This window comes from Thamnophis sirtalis, unplaced genomic scaffold, assembly GCF_051295495.1.
Source record: "Thamnophis sirtalis isolate CommonGarterSnake01/CBP01778 unplaced genomic scaffold, rThaSir2_p1.2 scaffold_2, whole genome shotgun sequence".
In the NCBI taxonomy this organism is placed as follows: domain Eukaryota; kingdom Metazoa; phylum Chordata; class Lepidosauria; order Squamata; family Natricidae; genus Thamnophis; species Thamnophis sirtalis.
The window spans coordinates 55,315,025-55,334,937 of record NW_028261382.1 but is presented as its reverse complement, the minus strand read 5'-3'; the positions used below and the strand labels follow the sequence as shown (position 1 = coordinate 55,334,937).

The window sequence follows — 19,913 nt, the reverse complement described above, 5'->3', positions numbered from 1 at the left end:
GGAAGGGATAGAAGGAAGGAAGGAAGGATAGAAGAAAGAAAGAATAAAAGGAAGGAAAGAACGAATAGAAGGAAGAAAGAAAGAAAAGAAAGAAAGAGGAGGAAGGAATAGAAGAAAGAAAGAAAGAAAGAAAGAAAGAGAAAGAAAGAAAAGGAGGAAGGAAGCAGGAATAGAAGAAAGAAAGAAAGAAAGAAAGAAAGAAAGAAAGAAAGAAAGAAAAGAAAGAAGAAGGAATAGAAGAGGAAGGAAGGAATAAAAGAAAGAAAGAAGGAAGGAAGAAAAGAAAGAAAAGAAAGACAGAGGAGGAAGGAATAGAAAAAAGAAAGAGAAAGAAAAGAAGGAAGGAAGAAGGCATAGAAGAAAGAAAGAATAGAAGGAAGGAAAAAAAGAAAGAAAAAATGGAAGAAAGAAAGAGAAAGAGAAAGGATAAGAAGAAAGAAAGAGAAAGAAAGAAAGAAAAGGAGGAAGGAAGCCGGAATAGAAGAAAGAAAGAAAGAAAGAAAGAAAGAAAGAAAGAAAGAATAGAAGGAAGGGAGGAATAGAAGAAAGAAAGAATAGAAAAAAGGAAGAAAAGAAAAGAAAAGACAGAGAAGGAGGAATAGAAGAAAGAAAAAGAAAGAAAAGGAGGAAGGAAGGAGGAATAGAAGGAAGAAAGAAGGAATAGAAGGAAGGAAGGAGAAAGAAGGAAGGAAGGAATAGAAGGAAGGAAGAAAGAAGGAAGAAAGGAGGTCAATGAGCTTTAAGTTATGGATAAAAGCTGCTCTGTACTTGTTGAAAAGATGAACGTTATAAAAAAGAACAAACAAGCAGTTTTGTGACATTTTGGCAATGAACATAAGTTGGAATTTACATCCAGGACCCTTCGAGATCGTATTCTTGCCAAATGAGTTTTATGCATCTGAGCTGGTGTGTTTGGTCCCCCTCTGGGCCTGATACTTTTCACATCTTGGTTATCCAATGTTTTTCGCTGCAAACTCTTCGAAGAGGCGAGAGTCTCCTGTCATTTAATTCCAATTCATTTCTTTCTTTCTTTCTTTCTTTCTTTCTTTCTTTCTTTCTTTCTTTCTTTCTTTCCTTTCTCTCTCTCTCTCTCTCTCTTTCTTTTCTTTCTTTTCTTTCTTTCTTTCTTTCTTTCTCTCTCTCTCTCTCTCCTCTCTCTCTCTCTCTCTTTCTTTCTTTCTTTCTTTCTTTCTTCCACAGACCTGCAGACCTTAATCCGGATGATCCACGAAGATGTGGCCAAGAATTTTAGCAAGGAGAACCTGTTTTGGAATACAAAACCACAGTAGTAAGTTGGAGGATTGGCTTTTGGATTGTGGGGGGAGAGAGGGAAAGGACACGCACGTCTCTAATTCAAAAGAGTGCATCAAATTGTGTTGGTTTGCATTTTACAGAAGTCATTTGTTAAATTAGTTTGCCGTATATTCGCCGGAAAGGCTCCCAGTGTTTTTTGCGTAGCTTTAAAAAGCAAAAAAAAAATCTGACCACTTTTAAATTGAAATCTAAAAAAACCAGGATTTAGAAAGGAAAGATAGTAGGGAGTTTAGTCGCCCTCTACTTCTGTCGCCGTAGCCCAGGGCTGTGGGGATTGCTGCAGGAAGTGGCAAAAATGGGCAACTTAAATGGCATCATCCTTTAAATTGCCAACTAGAAGATTTGAGGACCTCCAAATTCTCTTGTTTTTGTCGTTGCACAAAAAATAGGAGGAGGAAGGAGTATTATCTATGTTTGCCGCCTTCAGTTGCAATGTAATAAAGGCAGGATTATTATTATTATTATTTTGCTTTTTTTTTAAAAAAAAGGGGGGGGCAGAGTATGTATTCCAGTGCAGGGGCTCACGATAAGGACAAATTTTCTGACTGAGAACCATCAACCAACGGAGCAGAAGTTGCCTTCAGAAGTTGTGGGAGCTTCATCTCTGGAGGCTTTCAAGAAGGGACTAGACTGTCCTCTGTCAGAAATGGCGTAAGGTCTCCTGCTTGGGCAGGGGGTGGGACTAGATGACCTCCAAGGTCCCTTCCAACTCTGCTAATCTGAATCAATCTAAGATGATCAAAAGTCTAGAGACTAAAACATACAATGAATGGTTGCAGGAACTGGGCATGGCTAGTCTAGTGAAGAGAAGGGCCAGGGGAGACAGGATAGCATCTTCCAACATTTGAGGGGCTCCCATAGAGAGGAAGGGGTCAGCCTATTTTCCAAGGCACCTGAAGGCCAGACAAGGAATAATGGATGGAAGCTGAACAAGGAGAGATTCAACCTAGAAATGAGGAGAATTTTCTGACAGGGAGAACCATTAACCAATGGAACAGAAGTTGCCTTCAGAAGTTGTGGGAGCTTCATCACTTGAAGCTTTCAACAAGAGATTGGACTGCTATTTGTCAGAAATGCTGTAGGGTCTCCTGGTTGGGTGGAGGATGGGGCTAGATGACCTCCAAGTTCCCTGTTACTCTATTACTGTTATCGGTTACATGGACCCAGGGCTGAATTGGACCTTCTGTGGGGGAAAGGCATGATGTGGCTGGAAGCTCCTAAGGCTTCTTAGCCTTTCCAACCTTTGGAGGCCAATCCTAGACTTGAAGAACCCCTCAATGATACCACCCCAAGTGGGTCAGTTGGTGGCATACTTGGTCTTCTGAATGAAAGATCTTCGCTCATTCGCTGAGGTCTTCTCTGACCTTCTCAGCTTTGTCCTCCATCTATACCTTCTTCTTCTTATTTTTCTAGTCTACAAATGTTCGATCCGGACAACGAAATATTGTTTGGACGGGGGAAGAGGTAAGCCACAACCATTCATTGTCGCACAACTGATTGTCAGAACTATGGCTTCGACCAAACCGGTAACATTTTTTTACTACTGGTTCGAGGGAACCAGTCCGAACCGGTAGCATTTCACCGCTGGGTGGCGATTTAGGAATGTATATATACGTATATATATAATTATATATGCACTCAAGAGAGTTTAAATTTACTAGAGGTAATCACCCAATATAGCAGATAGATGAGTGAAACAAGAGGGTTATAAATGGCGAAATGCAAATGAAATAATACTAGAAGGGGAAATAACACAAGGAGAATTGTATCGATTGATAATTGCTATTAGAAAGAACAGGAAGTTCCTGTTCGTATTGTATTGTGTAAATGTAGTGTACATCTAAGTTTTGTGTGTGTGTGTATTTTGTATGTTTGTAAGATAGATAGATAGATAGATAGATAGATAGATAGATAGATAGATAGATAGATAGATATTAGATATAGAGATGTATATATAGATATATAGATATACTGTAGATATAGATATAATATAGATAGATAGATAGATAGATAGAGAGAGAGAGAGAGAGAGAGAGAGAGAGAGAGAGAGATAGATAGATAGATAGATAGAGATTAGATATAGAGATGTATATATAGATATATAGATATACTGTAGATATAGATATAATATAGATAGATAGATAGATGATAGATAGATAGATAGATAGATAGATAGATAGATAGATAGATAGATAGATAGATAGATTAGATATAGAGATGTATATATAGATATACTGTAGATATAGATATAATATAGATAGATAGATAGATGATAGATAGATAGATAGATAGATAGATAGATAGATAGATAGATAGATAGATAGATAGATAGATAGATAGATAGATAGATATAGAGATATAGAGATGGATATATAGATATATAGATATACTGTAGATATATAATATAGATACATAGATGATAGATGATAGATAAGAGATTAGATATATAGATATACTGTAGATATAGATATAATATAGATAGATAGATAGATAGATAGATATAGATACATAGATATAGAGATTAGATATAGAGATGGATATATATATACTGTAGGTATAGATATGATAGATAGATAGATAGATAGATAGATAGATAGATAGATAGATAGATAGATAGATAGATAATTAGATATATAGATATACTGTAGATATAGATATAATATAGATAGATAGATAGATAGATAGATGATAGATAGATAGATAGATAGATAGATAGATAGATAGATAGATAGATAGATAGATACATACATACATACATACATACATACATACATACATACAGAGATTAGATATAGAGATGGATATATAGATATATATACTGTAGATATAGATATGATAGATAGATAGATAAGAGATTAGATATATAGATATACTGTAGATATAGATATAATATAGATAGATATAGATACATAGATAGATATAGAGATTAGATATAGAGATGGATATATAGATATATATACTGTAGGTATAGATATGATAGATGATAGATAGATAGATAGATAGATAGATAGATAGATAGATAGATAGATAGATAGATAGATAGATAGATAGATATAGAATATCAATCTGTACTGCAAACTAAATACCCAGACAACACGACGTTGATTAAGCAGTGAGAAACATATTTAATAGAAAATCAATTTAATTTTTTAAAAAAAAATTAGTCGCATTTTGATCTGTACAATGGGTTAGAAGGTTTCGCCATGCCGGCTGGGGAATTCTGGGAGTTGAAGCCCCCCCCCAAGTCTTAAAGCTGCCAAGATGGGACACCCCTGTTCTAGAATCGTAAAGGAGCCGGAGGAGGAGGAGGAGGGGGCTGAAGGATAATCGGGCCTTTTTTTTCAGCTCAGCGACCTCTTCGAAGGAGGATAAAACCAGCACGGGAGTTCACAAAGAAGGAAGTGCAGTGGAGCCCAAGAGAAAGAAGTGAGTAGGGGGCTCAGAAGTAGGGGAGGGAAGGTCGGTCTAAAAGATTTCTCCGCTCTGCTGAGTCCGTTCATATTCCAGAGTTTGTGAGGGCTTCATTACAGACGTCGAAAAAGGCCAAGGTTTAGGTGAGGCTTCTTACCTGTTTGGTTTCCCCTCCGTGATCTCTGCTTCCTTGTAGTTCGATGGCCGTGACTGTCCGAGAAGACAAAACCACGACCGCAACGTTTATGGAAGATGACAAAGCAAGCGAGCTTTGCAGTCCAGAAAGGTAGGAAATACAGATGCCAATAAAACACACGGTGGTTATTACGCGATATTTGCAGGCTGATTCTGCCGACTGCCAGGTGTTCGATCCCAACCGGCTCAAGGTTGACTCAGCCTTCCATCCTTCCGAGGTGGGTATAATGAGGACCCAGATTGTTGGGGGCCAAGAGGCTGACTCTGTAAACCACTTGGAGAGGGCTGTGAAGCACTGCGAAGCGGTATATAAATCTAAGGGCTATTGCTATTGCAGACAAACTCTGCCCACTGTCAGGAGTTTGTTCTTGATCAGCTCAAGGTTGACTCAGCCTTCCAGTCTTCCGAGATCAATAAAATGAGGACCCAGATTGTTGGGGGCAAGAGGCTGACTCTGTAAACTGCTTAGAAAGACCTTCAAAATACTATGAAGTGGTATATAAGCCTAAGTAGTATTGCTATTGCTATTCTATTCTATATTTTCTACTCTATTTTTTCTATTCTATTCTAATTTTCTATTCTATTCTATATGCCTATTCTATATTTTCTATACCAATTCTAATTTTCTATTTTCTATTCTATTCTGATTTTCTATTCTATTCTAATTTTCTATTCTATATTTTCTATTCTATTCTATATTTTCTATTCTATTCTATATTTTCTACTCTATTCTATTTTTTCTATTCTAATTCTAATTTTCTATTCTATATTTTCTATTCTATATTTTCTATTCAATTCTATTTCTAATTTTCTATTCTATTCTATATTTTCTACTCTAATTTATTCTGTATTTTCTATTCTATTCTATATTTTCTACTCTATTCTATTTTTTCTATTCTATTCTAATTCTAATTTTCTATTCTATTCTATATGCTTATTCTATGTTTTCTATTCTAATTCTAATTTTCTATTCTATATTTTCTATTCTATATTTTCTATTCAATTCTATTTCTAATTTTCTATTCTATTCTATATTTTCTACTCTAATTTATTCTGTATTTTCTATTCTATTCTATATTTTCTACTCTATTCTATTTTTTCTATTCTATTCTAATTCTAATTTTCTATTCTATTCTATATGCTTATTCTATGTTTTCTATTCTAATTCTAATTTTCTATTCTATATTTTCTATTCTATATTTTCTATTCAATTCTATTTCTAATTTTCTATTCTATTCTATATTTTCTGTTCTGTATTTTCTAATTCTAATTTTCTATTCTATTCTATATTTTCTACTCTAATTTATTCTATATTTTCTATTCTATATTTTCTTTTCTATTCTATTCCTAAATTCTATTTTATTCTATTTCTATTCTTTCTTTTTATTTCTATTCCTATTGTGTGTCTCCCCCCCCCCCCGCCCCCAGCTCTTTCCTTAGAAGGAAGCATCAACTGTGCCAGGAGATGAGAGAACTGTTTTTCGACGTGGCCCAAGAAAACGCCTTCCGGCTACACGATCAACTCGACATCCTAGAGAGGTAGGTTGAACCCTTCGGTGTTGCTTTCAGGTTGCAAGCCACCAATCTGGTTTGCAGGTCAGGCGAAGCCAAAAAAATAACAACACACGATGGTTCCACCACAAATGCGCGTACGAGAAAAGCGCGTGTGACTAAAGCGCGGTGACAAAACCACGCCGTCAAAACCGCGGAGACGAATGAGCGCAGAAGCGCGCCAACAACAGCGCGCCGACAGAAGCGCACTGTAACATAACCCTAAACCTAACCCTAAACCTAACCCTAAACCTAACCCTAACCCTAAACCTTACCTTAACTTAAATCGCGCTTCTGTCGGCGCGCTGTTGTCGGCGCACTGTTATCGGCGCGCTTTTGACATTGCGGTTTTAGCGCCACAGTTTTGTCAGCGCGCTTTTGATGTACATATTGTAGGAGATATAGGAAGCCCACCCAGGGTCAGCCACAAAGAACTCAAATGGCTATATTAGCCTCAACTTATCAACACAATTGGGCCCAACATTTCTGTTGTTAAATACTCCTGTTCTGACCGAGGCTTCCCCAAAAAGCACGAAGAAGATTCTTGGTCCCCACAAAACCCCTTTTATTAAACGGATGTGAATTCCTCTCATTCACATTCAACCAAGGCCTGGGAAACAGTCTTTCAAAGGAGTATTTATGACCACAGACCTCATCTAGCTTGGAAAGCTGCCATGTCAATATTTTCCCAAATGAGGTGCTGTGCAAAGGAAAGACTGGGCACAGAGTCTCTGAGATCCACGGACAGATCTTCACACTCCTGAAATGAACTAACGAATGAATGAATGGTTTCCTGCGAAAGCCCCCTCCCCTTGCGTTCTTCTTTTATTTCCTATGGGAGGGGCCATTCACCGTCCACCTGTGGCTTTACTCCCAAGTCGACCCTGATTTCTCAGCTGTTCTTTTCTTCTGGCGGCTCTGCTCATGCTGGGAACAGGCTCCAGTTGTTCCTCTGCCTCACTGCTCTCTAGCTCCAAAGGCAGCTGAGAACTGCCAGGCGGCCTCAATCCCGTCTCTGCCTCCGACGCAGAGCCCTCGTCCGAGCCTTCCCCAACCTCCAACACTGGCCCATGTTCTTCCCCAACCTTCTCACTGTCCGACTCTGCTGCCAGCTCTGCTGGCCGCTGGTGGGCCACAACACCTCCCTGCCCCCCCCCCCAATGGTCACCAATGGTCAACAAGCCAGACTGGAAAAGGCTGCCTTACGAGACCTTCTTTGGATGTTTAATGTTTGTGTCAAACACGGCAACTCATTTGATAGGCGGCGAGAGGTGAAGAACATACAGAAATTCCTGTGCCTGAACTATCTGACCCGCTTCCGGAAAGATCTCGAGCGCATGAAACAGTCCGTGGTGGGCAAAGAGCCCGAGCAGGATGCAGAGTCGGAAAACTGGTAAAGGAGGGGGAGGGGCAGAGGGACGAGCTGGACTTTTTTTGGGGGGGGGGGGTGTTGCATAATTCTGCAGAAGAAAATCCAAGAATGTGCTCCTGGCATGATAAACCCTTGTTAATCACAAACGAAAACGAGCCCAAGTTCCTTAGCGGATCTGTTGTGTCTTGGGAAGACGAGATGTTTTCATGACCTTAAATTCAGGAGATTTTTGTCCGTTTTAATTCCAAATCTTGTGGCTTTGTGGAACTGTAATACTTTCTGGGGGATCAGGAAGATGTGGGGGGCGGTTTCCCTTAGAACAGTCTTGATTATTATCACTTGCATGCTAACATTGGGAAACTGCCAGACAGACTGGAAGGAGGAGTCAAGCAAGGCTCTAGCTTGGAATCCTCGTGTAGTCACAAGCAACGTAACTGGACCTCTCTGAAGATATACGAATCATTATCCGGTCATTCCCAGGGGAAGGCAAGCAGTCTAGGAAGATTCTTGTAACATAGGTGGTAGACAATAAAGTTGTTTAGTCTAGCTATTTACAAGCGTGTCGTGCTGTTTTTCTCTCGTTTTGGTCTTTTTTTTCTCAAGGTTTTCCACTTTGCTGGAAAGGATTCCCGATGATATCAGGAGAGACCACCGTACCCAGAAAGTCCTCAAAAAGCTGGAAAGGTTCGCCAGGAATCCGGATTTACGCATCCGGCCTCCCACTTTTTTGAAGGTCTTGGGAGAACTTCGGATCTGGGAAATCTGCTCTCCGGACATCTGTGCAGCTGTGGAGGTGAGGGATGCGTGTGGGAAGGAACTCGGCTGCTTCGGTCTTAAGATACAGAGGCTGCTTTCTGAACCCCTTTCATGCAGATTTTTAAAAGGATGGGTTCAACAGGTAGTCCTCGACTTACAGGTTTATTGAGTGACTGTTCAAATTTACAACATAAACGGGTTCATACATGTGACAGCTATTTGTCTGAAATGGTATCGGGTTTCCTGCTTGAGCAGTGGGTCGGGCTAGGAGACCTCCAAGGTCCCTTCCGACTCTGTTATCTGGCCTTTCCCAGGTGCAAGCTCGCCAGTTCTGAAGGGGGGGGAAGGAGCTGGCAGCTGGAGACAGAGGCGGAGCGTGTGCCATCCGCCAACCCTCAGATGGAGATCCACAGCCCCCAGGTCTGGAGGTGGCTGATGAGGAAGAGGAAGAACAGCTGGGTCCAATGACTAATGCATGAATGTGCAGAAGGCAGAGGAGAGGAGAGCAGTGGAAATCTATAGGCCGGTCCTTGGGACAGAAGAGGCACTGCTAGTAGTGAAGTCCCACTCTAGCTCTGGGGATAAAAGGCAGGGGGCGGAGATGAATAGATGTGGCAGAGGAGAGGAGAGCAGTGGAAATCTATAGGCCAGTCCTTGGGACAGAAGAGGCACTGCTACTAGTGAAGTCCCACTCTAGCTCTGGGGATAAAAGGCAGGGGGCGGAGATGAATAGATGTGGCAGAGGAGAGGAGAGCAGTGGAAATCTATAGGCCGGTCCTTGGGACAGAAGAGGCACTGCTACTAGTGAAGTCCCACTCTAGCTCTGGGGATAAAAGGCAGGGGGCGGAGATGAATAGATGTGGCAGAGGAGAGGAGAGCAGTGGAAATCTATAGGCCGGTCCTTGGGACAGAAGAGGCACTATTACTAGTGAAGTCCCACTCTAGCTCTGGGGATAAAAGGCAGGGGGCGGAGATGAATAGATGTGGCAGACAACTATTCATCTCCTTGCTGGACAGATTTGTTACCCTGCGGGGAAAAACTATATATATATTTTTCCCATCACAGTTCCTGCGCGAATATATTGTGGATATGCCCGAAGACGACTACAAGCAGTGGTTGCAAGCTCGGGTGCCGTTCCCTAAACGCGTGCACAGCGCCCCTCCACTGTGATCCTGATGCTCAAACAGGAGATCCCCTACATGGAAGAAAGGGTCGCCGGGGGGATCCCGAGAGATCGCATTCTGGTGGATGCCGAAGGATCCAGCTGGAAGACTTAGAAAATGCTCATTCCCAGAAGTTTGCGTTGAACCCTTTCTGGTTGCGGGTTCAAACGCAGAGAGAATTGATCAGCCAAAGCCGTCTTCATTTTAGAATATTGTTGTTCTGCTTTTTAAATGTTTTTGTGGTTGCATTGAATTTAATGTTTATGTTAAGGGGAGAGGGGGTTGGTTACATAGAGAGTTGGCCCAGTCTCTAGGACAGCAGATCCCTTCCCTTACGGTGATCAGCTTCGTCCGCTGAACAAGCAGGCCTTAGGGATCATCGGATCCGCCTCTTACTTGTTATGGTTGCTTCTGCATTTAACTTGGATGGATTAAAAAATTCCTATTTAAGCATTGCAGTGCCTCTGAAAGCCTTATTTTTGTCCAGCTGCAAAAAATATATATATCCAACGATGTTGTGGAAAAAATCCGACACCAAGAAAAGAAATCTGTTTGAAATCCCCGAGGATCACAGTAAACCAGGGAAGCAACTGAGTTAAACCGTGTGGCATTGATTTTAGTTGGGGACTTAATGCAGCATTCCTGAACCTCGGCAACTTTTAAGACTGGTGGGCTTGAACTCCTAGAATTCACCAGCCAGCATGGATTAGGGTTAGAGCTGACTTGAGGAATTCTGGGAGTTGAAGTCTGCAGGTTTTAAAATTGCTAATTTTTAGAGACCTCTGACTTATAGTGCTATCACATCCTCTCAGCAGGGGTGAAATGCTACCGGTTCGGACCACTTTGCCCAAACCGGTAGTAAAAATAGCTACCGGTTTGCCTGAACCGGTAGTTTAAAAAAATGCTACCAGTCGGGTGAACCGGTATTTCCGACGACCAGTTGTGACGTGCGATTTATATTAGCTAGAAAGCAGGGTTACCTCTGCAGGCGCACTCGGTAACAGGCTCCACCCACCCGCCCGGACGTCATCACGTCCATTTTTGACGCTCCGCGCATGCACGGAAAGTTCACACTTGCAAACCGGTAGCGAAGGTAAATAGATTTCATCTCTGCCTCTTAACTTATGGCAGTTGAATGAAGTCCCCCTGTCTTAAAATTGCCAAGGATCAGAAACCCTGGGTTAAGGTATTGCATGAATCAAACCAGTGGTGGGTTTCAAAAATTGTTCGAACCTACTCTGTGGGTGTGGCCTCCTTTGTGGGAGTGGCTTGCCACCCATGTGACCGGATGGGAGTGGCTTGCTGCCCACGTGACCGGATATGAAGATGCCGACGACACTTGTCAGAACCACCTTAAATTACCTCACCCACAGCACCGGCATGCATAAGAATATGATGTAAACTTGCTTTTTAAAAGGCATCTTTGGTTTGCGTTAAAACAACTTCAACACACGCAATGTTCTGATTGCACCACAAACGCAGTAGTCATCCTTACCTTTCACAGAGGCACTGAGTTTTATAAATGTGAGCATGATAGTGTAGAATAATCCTATCCAAGGACCAGTGGTGGGTTTCAAAAATTTTTGGAACCTCTTCTGTAGGTGTGGCCTGCTTTTGCGGGTCCACTGGTGGAACCTCATCTAACCGGTTCGGTAGATTTGACGAACTGGTTCTACCGAATAGGTGCGAACTGGTAGGAACCCATCTCTGAATCAAACCCACGATGGTTTAGGCTCGCAATCCCGAATTCCCGCAGGTCGGTCACTTTATGAAACTCCCAACCAACCAATTGATTTTTTTTTTGCTTTCCTACCCGCGACGATGTGCACCAATAATGAGATTTCAGTTGAAAGCTTTTTATTAAATCACCATCCAAACAGCTCTTTTGCCTATCCCCCCGTTTTCTGCATTTCTCTGGCTCCTTCAATGGGTCGATTGCGCAGAGCCTTCACAGCCCCATCAAACCAACTGAACAAACTAGCTTTCGGCAAAAAAAATCCAAAATTTCCTTCCGGCTTAACCCGAGAAGGAGGGACGTCTCCCCCTTCCCAAAAAAAGGAGGGGTAAGCCGGCCAAATTTTCTCGTTTAAACTAGCAGAATAATTAAGGCTATTCTGATATATATATATAATTATAATTTTAATCATAATTATATATATATAATATATAAAATTAAGTCTTCCGACCCCTCCTTTTTTTTTCTCTCTCTTAACCGGCTCCCGTCACAATTAACATTTTCAAAAATGAAAACATTTTTGTTGGCTTGGAGACTGGCAATGCCAAGGGGGCGAGGGGTCCCAAGGGGCCAACTTCCTTCTCACGTCAGGATGGTGTCATCGATCTGTTCCACCGAGTCAGCTTGGTTGGCCAGCTTCTTCAGGGACCGCCGGCAACTCTCGCTCAGCAGCTCCAAGCTGGCAGCGTCAAGGATCTTGGAGACGGACTGAGAGAAAAACCAAAGTTAGGAGAGAGAGAGGGGGGGTGGGTGGGGGGGAATGGTTTTCAGTCCAGACTTCTGGACTTCTAAAGCTATAATAAAAGGTGCCCTTTTTGTCCCCGCGGCCTTGTTGCCAGGTCCCAATTTACCACCTTGGCCCTTCTCATCATTTAAAACTATTTATTTATAGCCCGCCTGAATTATTTTGGTAAATAACTCAAGGCACTGAACATTATAGCAATAGCAGTTAGACTTATATACCGCTTCATAGGGCTTTCAGCCCTCTCTAAGTGGTTTACAGAGTCAGCATATTGCCCCCAACAACAATCCAGGTCCTCATTTTATCCACCTCGGAAGGATGGAAGGCTGAGTCAACCCTGAGCCAGTGAGATTTGAACAGCCGAACTGCAGAACTGCAGTCAGCTGAAGTAGCCTGCAGTGCTGCATTTAACCACTGCGCCACCTTGGCTCTTCCTCCTTGCTTCCTCCTATTTTCCCCTCTGAGGTGGGTTGGGTTGAGAGCGGGTGTCCTGGCCCAAAGTCACCCAGCCAGCTTCCATGCCTGAGGCGGGACTAGAACTCACAGGCTCCTGGTGACTGGCCCAAACTCCGCCAGCTGGTTTTCATGTCGAAGACGGGACTAGAACTCCCAGTCTCCTGGTTTGAGGCCCAAAGTCCACCCAGCCGGCTTTCGTGTCTAAAGGAGGACTAGAACTCACAATCTCCTGGCGGCTGACCCAAACTCACACAGTTGGCTTTGATGCCTAAGGCGGGACTAGAGCTCACAGGCTCCTTGGTGATTGGCCCAAGGTCAATCAACTGGTTTTCACGCTTATGGGCGAGACTAGAACTCACAAGCTCCTGTTTTGTAATCTGGTGTCGTGTCATCACTACACCACACCGGCTCTCTTTATATTAAATTCTTAATATTATGATTATATCGCACACTATGTTGGCATTTTAGAGCCGAGGTGGCGCAGTGGTTAAATGCAGCACTGCAGGCTACTTCAGCTGACTGCTAGATCAGCAGTTCAGCGGTTCAAATCTCACCGGCTCAGGGTTGACTCAGCCTTCCATCCTTCCGAGGTGGGTAAAATGAGGACCCGGATTGTTGTTGGGGGCAATATGCTGACTCTGTAAACCGCTTAGAGAGGGCTGAAAGCCCTATGAAGCGGTATATAAGTCTAACTGCTATCACTATTGCTATTGCATTTTATTAAATGAAATAGAAATTATCAAACCGCTGGCAAGTCTAGCCTTAAAAAGAAATGGCTTCCCGCGGCCTAAGAGAAGGGAGACTGCTGAGGTGGCGCAGTGGTTAGGGTGCAGTACGAGGTGGCGCAGTGGTTAGGGTGCAGTACTGCAGGCCACTTCAGCTGACTGTTATCTACAGTTCAGCGGTTCTAATCTCACCGGCTCAAGGTTGACTCAGCCTTCCATCCTTCCGAGGTAGGTGAAATGAGGAGCCAGACTGTGGGGGCGATATGCTGACTCTGTAAACCACTTAGAGAGGGCTGAAAGCCCTATGAAGCGGTATATAAGCCTAACTGCTATTGCTATTGCTATTCGTGGAATCCAGAAATAAGGAATTTTGTCAATTAGTCCTAGAGAAAATTGTTATACATCTCTTTAGGCTGGACTGAGTTAAAAAACACTGACCCATCCAGTCAGAGGAGGCGTGGTCAACAATTACGTAACTCAGTCTCTAGGCTAATGGACAAAGTTAACCCATGCTTGGATTCCCCAAGCAGCGCACAGGAGAATAAAAAAGTGCAACAGGTTCGTTCTTCCCATCGCTTTCAGATCCTTAACGCTCAAAAATCCGGCTCTTAACCCATCCGTGCCCGTCTAAGGCTGGCCAATACCTGAACCGTCTCCTCGCCTCCCCGCATCTTCAGGAGGTTGACGATGGCCTGGTCACTGTAAGCCCTCACGCTGGTGTTCTTATCTTTCGTGTTGTCCAGCAGGGCCTTGAGGATGGGCTTGGCCACCGGGGGATCCAAGGGCGGGAGAGGGGCTTTGTTGGCCCACCAAATCATCTTCTCCGCAATCAGTTTGATGTCGCTGGATGGATTCTGAAGACACTAAGAGACGCAAGGGGGAAAAGTAAAAAAAAACAGGAAGCTTGGGCTTGGCCACGGCTGGTTACGGCTTCAGTTATTTCAAGGGCTGGGCTAGGTTTTGTGAAATAAGCTGGACACCCCCTCCCCCCCACCGAGAAGATCTAACAAGTTACCATATTTTTCGGAGTATAAGATGCACTGGAGTATAAGTCATACCAAGATTTTGAAGAGGTAATTTTTTTTTAAAGTGTTTGCACTCTGTAAGCCTCCCAAACCCTCTGCACGCCTCAATTTTTGTGCAAAAAAAGGCATGCAGAGTTTTTTTAAAAACATATTTTTTAATTTCCATTATCACAACATACAATCACGTATACTGTACATAGCCAGTATCATATAGTAACAAATAATGATCACATCAGTTCCTCTTGTCATCAACACCCCCCAAAAAATAAAAACCCATTATTAGCTCTTCTGCTCTCCACACACCTCCCTCTTCTACCTTTCTCCTACTTCCTATCTTCCCTCCATCATCCCTTCCCACTCTACTTCCCCTTCGCCTCTCCCTCTCCTCTCCCTACATTCCACTCCTCCCTATCCTCATCCTCCTCATCTTCCCCCCTTACCCTCTCTCCTATCCCTCTCTTGAGAGACCGCCTTCTGCCAATTACCTCCCTGCGACCAATTAGATCTCATAGATTGGGCCTCCTCCGAATTCCATCGGCCAGCCAGTGCTGGCTGGCAACTACAAGGAGGAGGGCCTTCTCAGTGGTAGCCCCGACCCTTTGGAACGAGCTCCCCGTGGAGATTCGTACCCTCACCACCGTCCAGGCCTTCCGCACAGCCCTTAAGAACTGGCTAGCCCGTCAGGCCTGGGGACAAGGATAGCCGCCCCTCCCGAATGATGAATGAATGTTGCTTATTACTTTTATTATATGTGTCTACATCATTGTTTGTATTCCCCTTCCTGATTTTATGTGAGCCGCCCTGAGTCCCCTCAGTAAAAAGGGCGGCCTACAAATGTTAATAAACATTCCAAACATTCCAAACTCTTCCCATCTTTCTCTCTACATTCCACTCCTCCTTATCCTCCTCATCTTCCCCCCTTACCCTCTCCCCTCCCTCTCTTCCCATCTCCCCTCTATTTCCCACTCTTCCTCTCATTGGTGTATTTCCGCTTCGGAGCAAACTCCAATCTATGCTGATGGTATTTATACTTCCATAACAATATACTTAACATATCCTAGTTATAAAGAAAAAATGAGAGAAAACACTATACATGTGCAATCATATTAAAGTCTAACACCCCTCGTAAAACCTCCCTCCCTCCTACCCTCCCCCCCCAAACGCCCCCCCAGCCTTCCCTGCATGCAGAGAGTTTGAGAGGCCTGAAAAGTGCTCATAGGGGCTGGGGGGGGGGAGGGAAGCAAAAACAAGCAAAGAACAGCCCGTTTTTTGTGAAAACGGACCCAGTTTTTGCAAAAACCAGGGCATGCATAGGCTTTGGGAGACTTGTAGAGTGCTCCTGTGGGCTAGGGGCAAAAACGAGCAAAAAAACGACCCATTTTTCACTCGTTCTTGCCCTCCCCATCCCCCAGGAGCATTTTGCCGCCCTCCCAAACCTTCTGCACGTCCATTTTTGCGAAGGGGGGGGGTGGAGTTTCGGGAGGCCAAAAATGCTGCATTCAGTGTATAAGACGCACTCAGATTTTCGCCCTCTATTTTAGGTAAGGTAAGTCTTTGTGTCAATCCTGAAACTGAACTGACCGAAGCCATTTTGACCGCTTCGGTGTTGCCACGTTGGAGCTGAGGGACAGGGTGGGGGGCATTTGAGATAGAGGGGATTCTGTTCTGAATCGGCAAACAGAAATTCTGGGGTCCATTGTGGCTGTAAGGTGAAGAATAGGCCACGGATCAGTAGCGGGCCGTGGCCCACAGGTTGGGGACCCCTGCTGTTGATTATGGGCAGTTGTCCCATTCAAGCCAGCCCTTTCGGGTTGCTGGCCAGGAGTCTGGAGCCTTACCTTGATGAAGAGATTGGAGAGCTTCGGGGGCAGGTTCCCGTCGTTGGCTTCTATGTGATGCTTCATAAGGAAGCCCATTCCTCGGATGCCGCTGACCGCAATGGGGATCTGCAGCCAGGAAATTAGCAGCAAGCAAAAAGCCATCAGATAAGATAGAGATAGAGAGATGGAGAGATAGAGATAGATAAGAGAGAAGGGAAGAGAAGGGAAGAGAATTAAAATTAATAGAATTAGAATAGAATGTGAATGGAATTAGAATTAATAGAATTAGAAGGGAAGGGGCAGGGGGAGGGAAGAGAATTGGAAGGGGAGGGGAGGGAAGGGAAGAGAATTAGAATTAATAGAATTGGAATTGGAAGGGAAGGGAATGGAATGGAAGGGGAGGGAAGAGAAGGAAGAGAATTAGAATTAATAGAATTGGAATTGGGAGGGAATGGAATGGAAGGGAAGGGAAGAGAAGAGAAGGCATCAGCTTGGTATAGTGATGAACATGCTGACTTAGAAACCAGGAGACTGTGAGTTGCAGTCCTGCCTTAGCCATAAAAGTGACCTTGGGCCAATCACTATTTTTGACTTATTAAATTAGATGCCATTATTCTCACTGGCAGAAGGGGAGGGGGAGGGTTGCTAGAATTAGGTATGGCTAGTCCAGAGGAAAAAGGGACTGGGGGTAACATGATAGCATCTGCCTCCAGAAGCTGTGAATGCCCCCAACACTGGAAGTCTTTAAGAAGATGTTGGATAGCCATTTGTCTGAAACGGTATAGGGTTTCCTGCCTGAGCAGGGGGTTGGACTAGAAGACCTCCAAGGTCCCTTCCAACTCTGTTATACAATAACACATGGAGATACTTACCCGGTCAGCGACTGTGTTGCTGAAGATCATCTCATGGACGCTGTTCGAATATTTGGGCGCACACAGTCTGCTGGCCGCCGTATTCACCGCGACCGAGAGGGCCAGGCTGCGTCCATGCCTCACCATCCAGTCAATGCCGGAGACATCCGCTGTGGAACAAAAGGAGGATGGTCCTTGAGCCCAGCACCACAACCATCCTTTCCCAATATCATCGTGCCAAGAAAAAAAATGACTAGTTATTTCTACCTTTTATAGTTGGGTGTCCAAAACTGAGGAAATGAACATTAATTTTAAAAAAAAAAGTCACCTTACAGGTTGTCCTTGGCTTACAATTACTCAGTTAGTGACTGTTCAAAGTTACAATTGCACTGAAAGACCGTTTCATGAGTGCAGAGAAAAGCAACAAGGATGATTAGGGGACTGGAGGCTAAAACGTATGAAGAACGGTTGCAGGAACTGGGTAGGTCTAATTTAATGAAAAGAAGGACTAGGGGAGACATGATAGCAGCCTTCCAATATCTCAGGCATTGCCCCAAAGAAGAGGGAGTCAAGCTATTCTCCAAAGCACCTTCAGGCAGAAGAAGAAGCAATGGGTGGAAACTAATCAAGGAGAGAAGCAACTTAGAACTGAGGATAAATTTCCTGACAGTTAGAAAGATTAATCAGTGGAACGAGTTGCCTCCAGAAACTGTGAGTGCTCCAACACTGGAGGTTTTTAAGATGTTGGATAACCATTTGTCTGAAGTGGTGTAGGGTTTCCTGCCTGAGCAGGGGGTTGGACTAGAAGACCTCCAAGGTCCCTTCCAACTCTATTAGATAGATAGATAGATAGATAGATAGATAGATAGATAGATAGATAGATAGATAGATAGATAGATAGATAGATAGATGATAGATAGATAGATAGATAGATAGATAGATAGATAGATAGATAGATAGATAGATAGATAGAAGTTTATTTATATGCCGCCCTTTTCCCTGGGGGGACTCAGGGCGGCTCACAATCCAAGGGGGAGGGGGAGACAAACTTTTTAACATATAAGACAATACATAATTAAAAAACACAACATTCATACCATTCGGGCGGGTTACAGTCTTAGCCCCAGGCCTGACGGGATAGCCAGATTCTGAGGGCTGTGCGGAAGGTCTGGAGGGTGGTGAGGGTACGAATCTCCACGGGGAGATCATTCCATAGGGTCGGAGCTACCACCGAGAAGGCTCTCCTCCGCGTAGTTGCCAGTCGGCATTGACCGGCAGATGGAACTCGGAGGAGGCCTAATCGATGAGATCTAATAGGTCGCGTGGAGGTAATTGGCAGTAGGCGGTCTCTCAAGTTATTATTTTGTTATGATCAAAATTCAGGCACTTGGGGAACAGTATGCCTTTACGAATGGTTGCACTGTCCCAGAGTCACCAACAGTGCCCCTCCCATCTAGCTCCGAGCCAGCAAAGTCCACGAGGGAAGACAGATTTGCTGAACGACTGCCTGATTCGCTTAACAACCACGCTGCTCTGCAACAAGAAATTTTGGGCCCCATTTGTGGCGGGTTGATGTAGCGACAGAAAACCACGTTCCTTCCATCCCTCCCTGGGAAGTTTGCCCACCTAGGAGATGATTCTGGAGGATGCCGCCGAGTTCTTCGTCCGTCAAGAAGGCACACATTTCGGCCAAGCAACCCGCCGAGGTCATGCGCGTCGCATCCTGGCAAGGAGAGAAAAAAACAACAACCCAAGAATGTTTCCATTCACAATGAAGGTTTCCAGCCAGAAACATTGATTTCTTTACAATATCAGCTTTCTCCTGTGCGCCGCTTGGAGAATGCAAGCATGGGTTTAACTTTGTCCATCGGCCTTGAGACTGAGTTAGGAAAAAGTCCCGGCCACGCCCCTCTGGGCGGTCTCGCTCAGTTTTTTTTTTTTTTAACTCAGTCCAGCCTTAACGAGACGCAAATAATGTAGCTCTTGTGGTATTATTCGGGATTTAAGTTTTTACTTGATTAGTATCTGTGTTTTCGTTTAAGTTTTATAGCTATAATAGTTTGAATTGTTCTTCCTAATAGAAATTTTATATGAATATAAAATAGACATTTTCAACCGACGGCTAGGACAATTGCAACCAGCCCTGCCCTTCCATTGAGGACCTGCATGCTACACGAAACAGAAAGAGGGGTGATAAAATATCTTGGGCCTCCCTTGTATGTACACTTGAGAGCTTCTGCACTGGAGACAAATTGTGTGCCCAATCACACTTGACCAATAAAGAATATCCCTCCCTCTCTATCTCTCTCTCTGTCTGTCTCTCTATCTCTCTCTGTCTCTCTTTTCTTTCTCTCTGTTTCTCTCTTCTATCTCACTCTCCGTCTCTCTCCCTCTGTCTGTCTCTCTTCAATCTCTCTTCTATCTCTCTGTCTCTCTCTCTCTCTGTCTCTCTCTCTTCTATCTCTCTCTATCTCTCTCTGTCTCTCTCTATCTCTCTGTTTCTCTATCTCTCTCTTCTATCTCTGTCTCTCTCTCTCTCTGTCTCTCTATCTCTCTTCTCTCTCTATCTCTCTCTCTATCTCTCTGTTTCTCTATCTCTCTCTTCTATCTCTCTCTCTCTCTCTCTCTCTGTCTCTCTATCTCTCTTCTATCTCTCTCTATCTCTCTCTGTCTCTCTCTCTCTATCTCTCTGTTTCTCTATCTCTCTCTTCTATCTCTATCTCAGGGGTGTCAAACTTGTGTACAAACAAGTAATTCCCACAAATTGTTTGTGCGCGTGCCCACACCCACAATTCA

General features: G+C 43.7%; 2 protein-coding genes across 2 annotated transcripts in view; one reads left to right on the top strand and one right to left on the bottom strand.

Annotated features, from left to right (window-relative positions):
• Positions 1-10,218, top strand: part of CCDC60 (coiled-coil domain containing 60) — a 39,686-nt gene extending 29,468 nt beyond the window's left edge. The window contains exons 9-16 of the mRNA XM_087705644.1: positions 1,201-1,288; positions 2,728-2,778; positions 4,660-4,740; positions 4,922-5,011; positions 6,349-6,459; positions 7,733-7,864; positions 8,447-8,636; positions 9,666-10,218. Coding sequence (XP_087561770.1) covers positions 1,201-1,288; positions 2,728-2,778; positions 4,660-4,740; positions 4,922-5,011; positions 6,349-6,459; positions 7,733-7,864; positions 8,447-8,636; positions 9,666-9,770 — 848 coding nt within the window. The 3' untranslated portion in view covers positions 9,771-10,218. The remainder of the gene's footprint in view (positions 1-1,200; positions 1,289-2,727; positions 2,779-4,659; positions 4,741-4,921; positions 5,012-6,348; positions 6,460-7,732; positions 7,865-8,446; positions 8,637-9,665) is intronic.
• Positions 10,219-11,967: 1,749 nt separating this feature from the next.
• GCN1 (GCN1 activator of EIF2AK4) overlaps positions 11,968-19,913 on the bottom strand; it is an 87,585-nt gene continuing 79,639 nt past the window's right edge. Inside the window, exons 54-58 of the mRNA XM_087705643.1 lie at positions 18,744-18,840; positions 17,139-17,287; positions 16,285-16,392; positions 14,066-14,284; positions 11,968-12,206 (exon numbers count right to left, since the gene is read on the bottom strand). Coding sequence (XP_087561769.1) covers positions 12,081-12,206; positions 14,066-14,284; positions 16,285-16,392; positions 17,139-17,287; positions 18,744-18,840 — 699 coding nt within the window. The 3' untranslated portion in view covers positions 11,968-12,080. The remainder of the gene's footprint in view (positions 12,207-14,065; positions 14,285-16,284; positions 16,393-17,138; positions 17,288-18,743; positions 18,841-19,913) is intronic.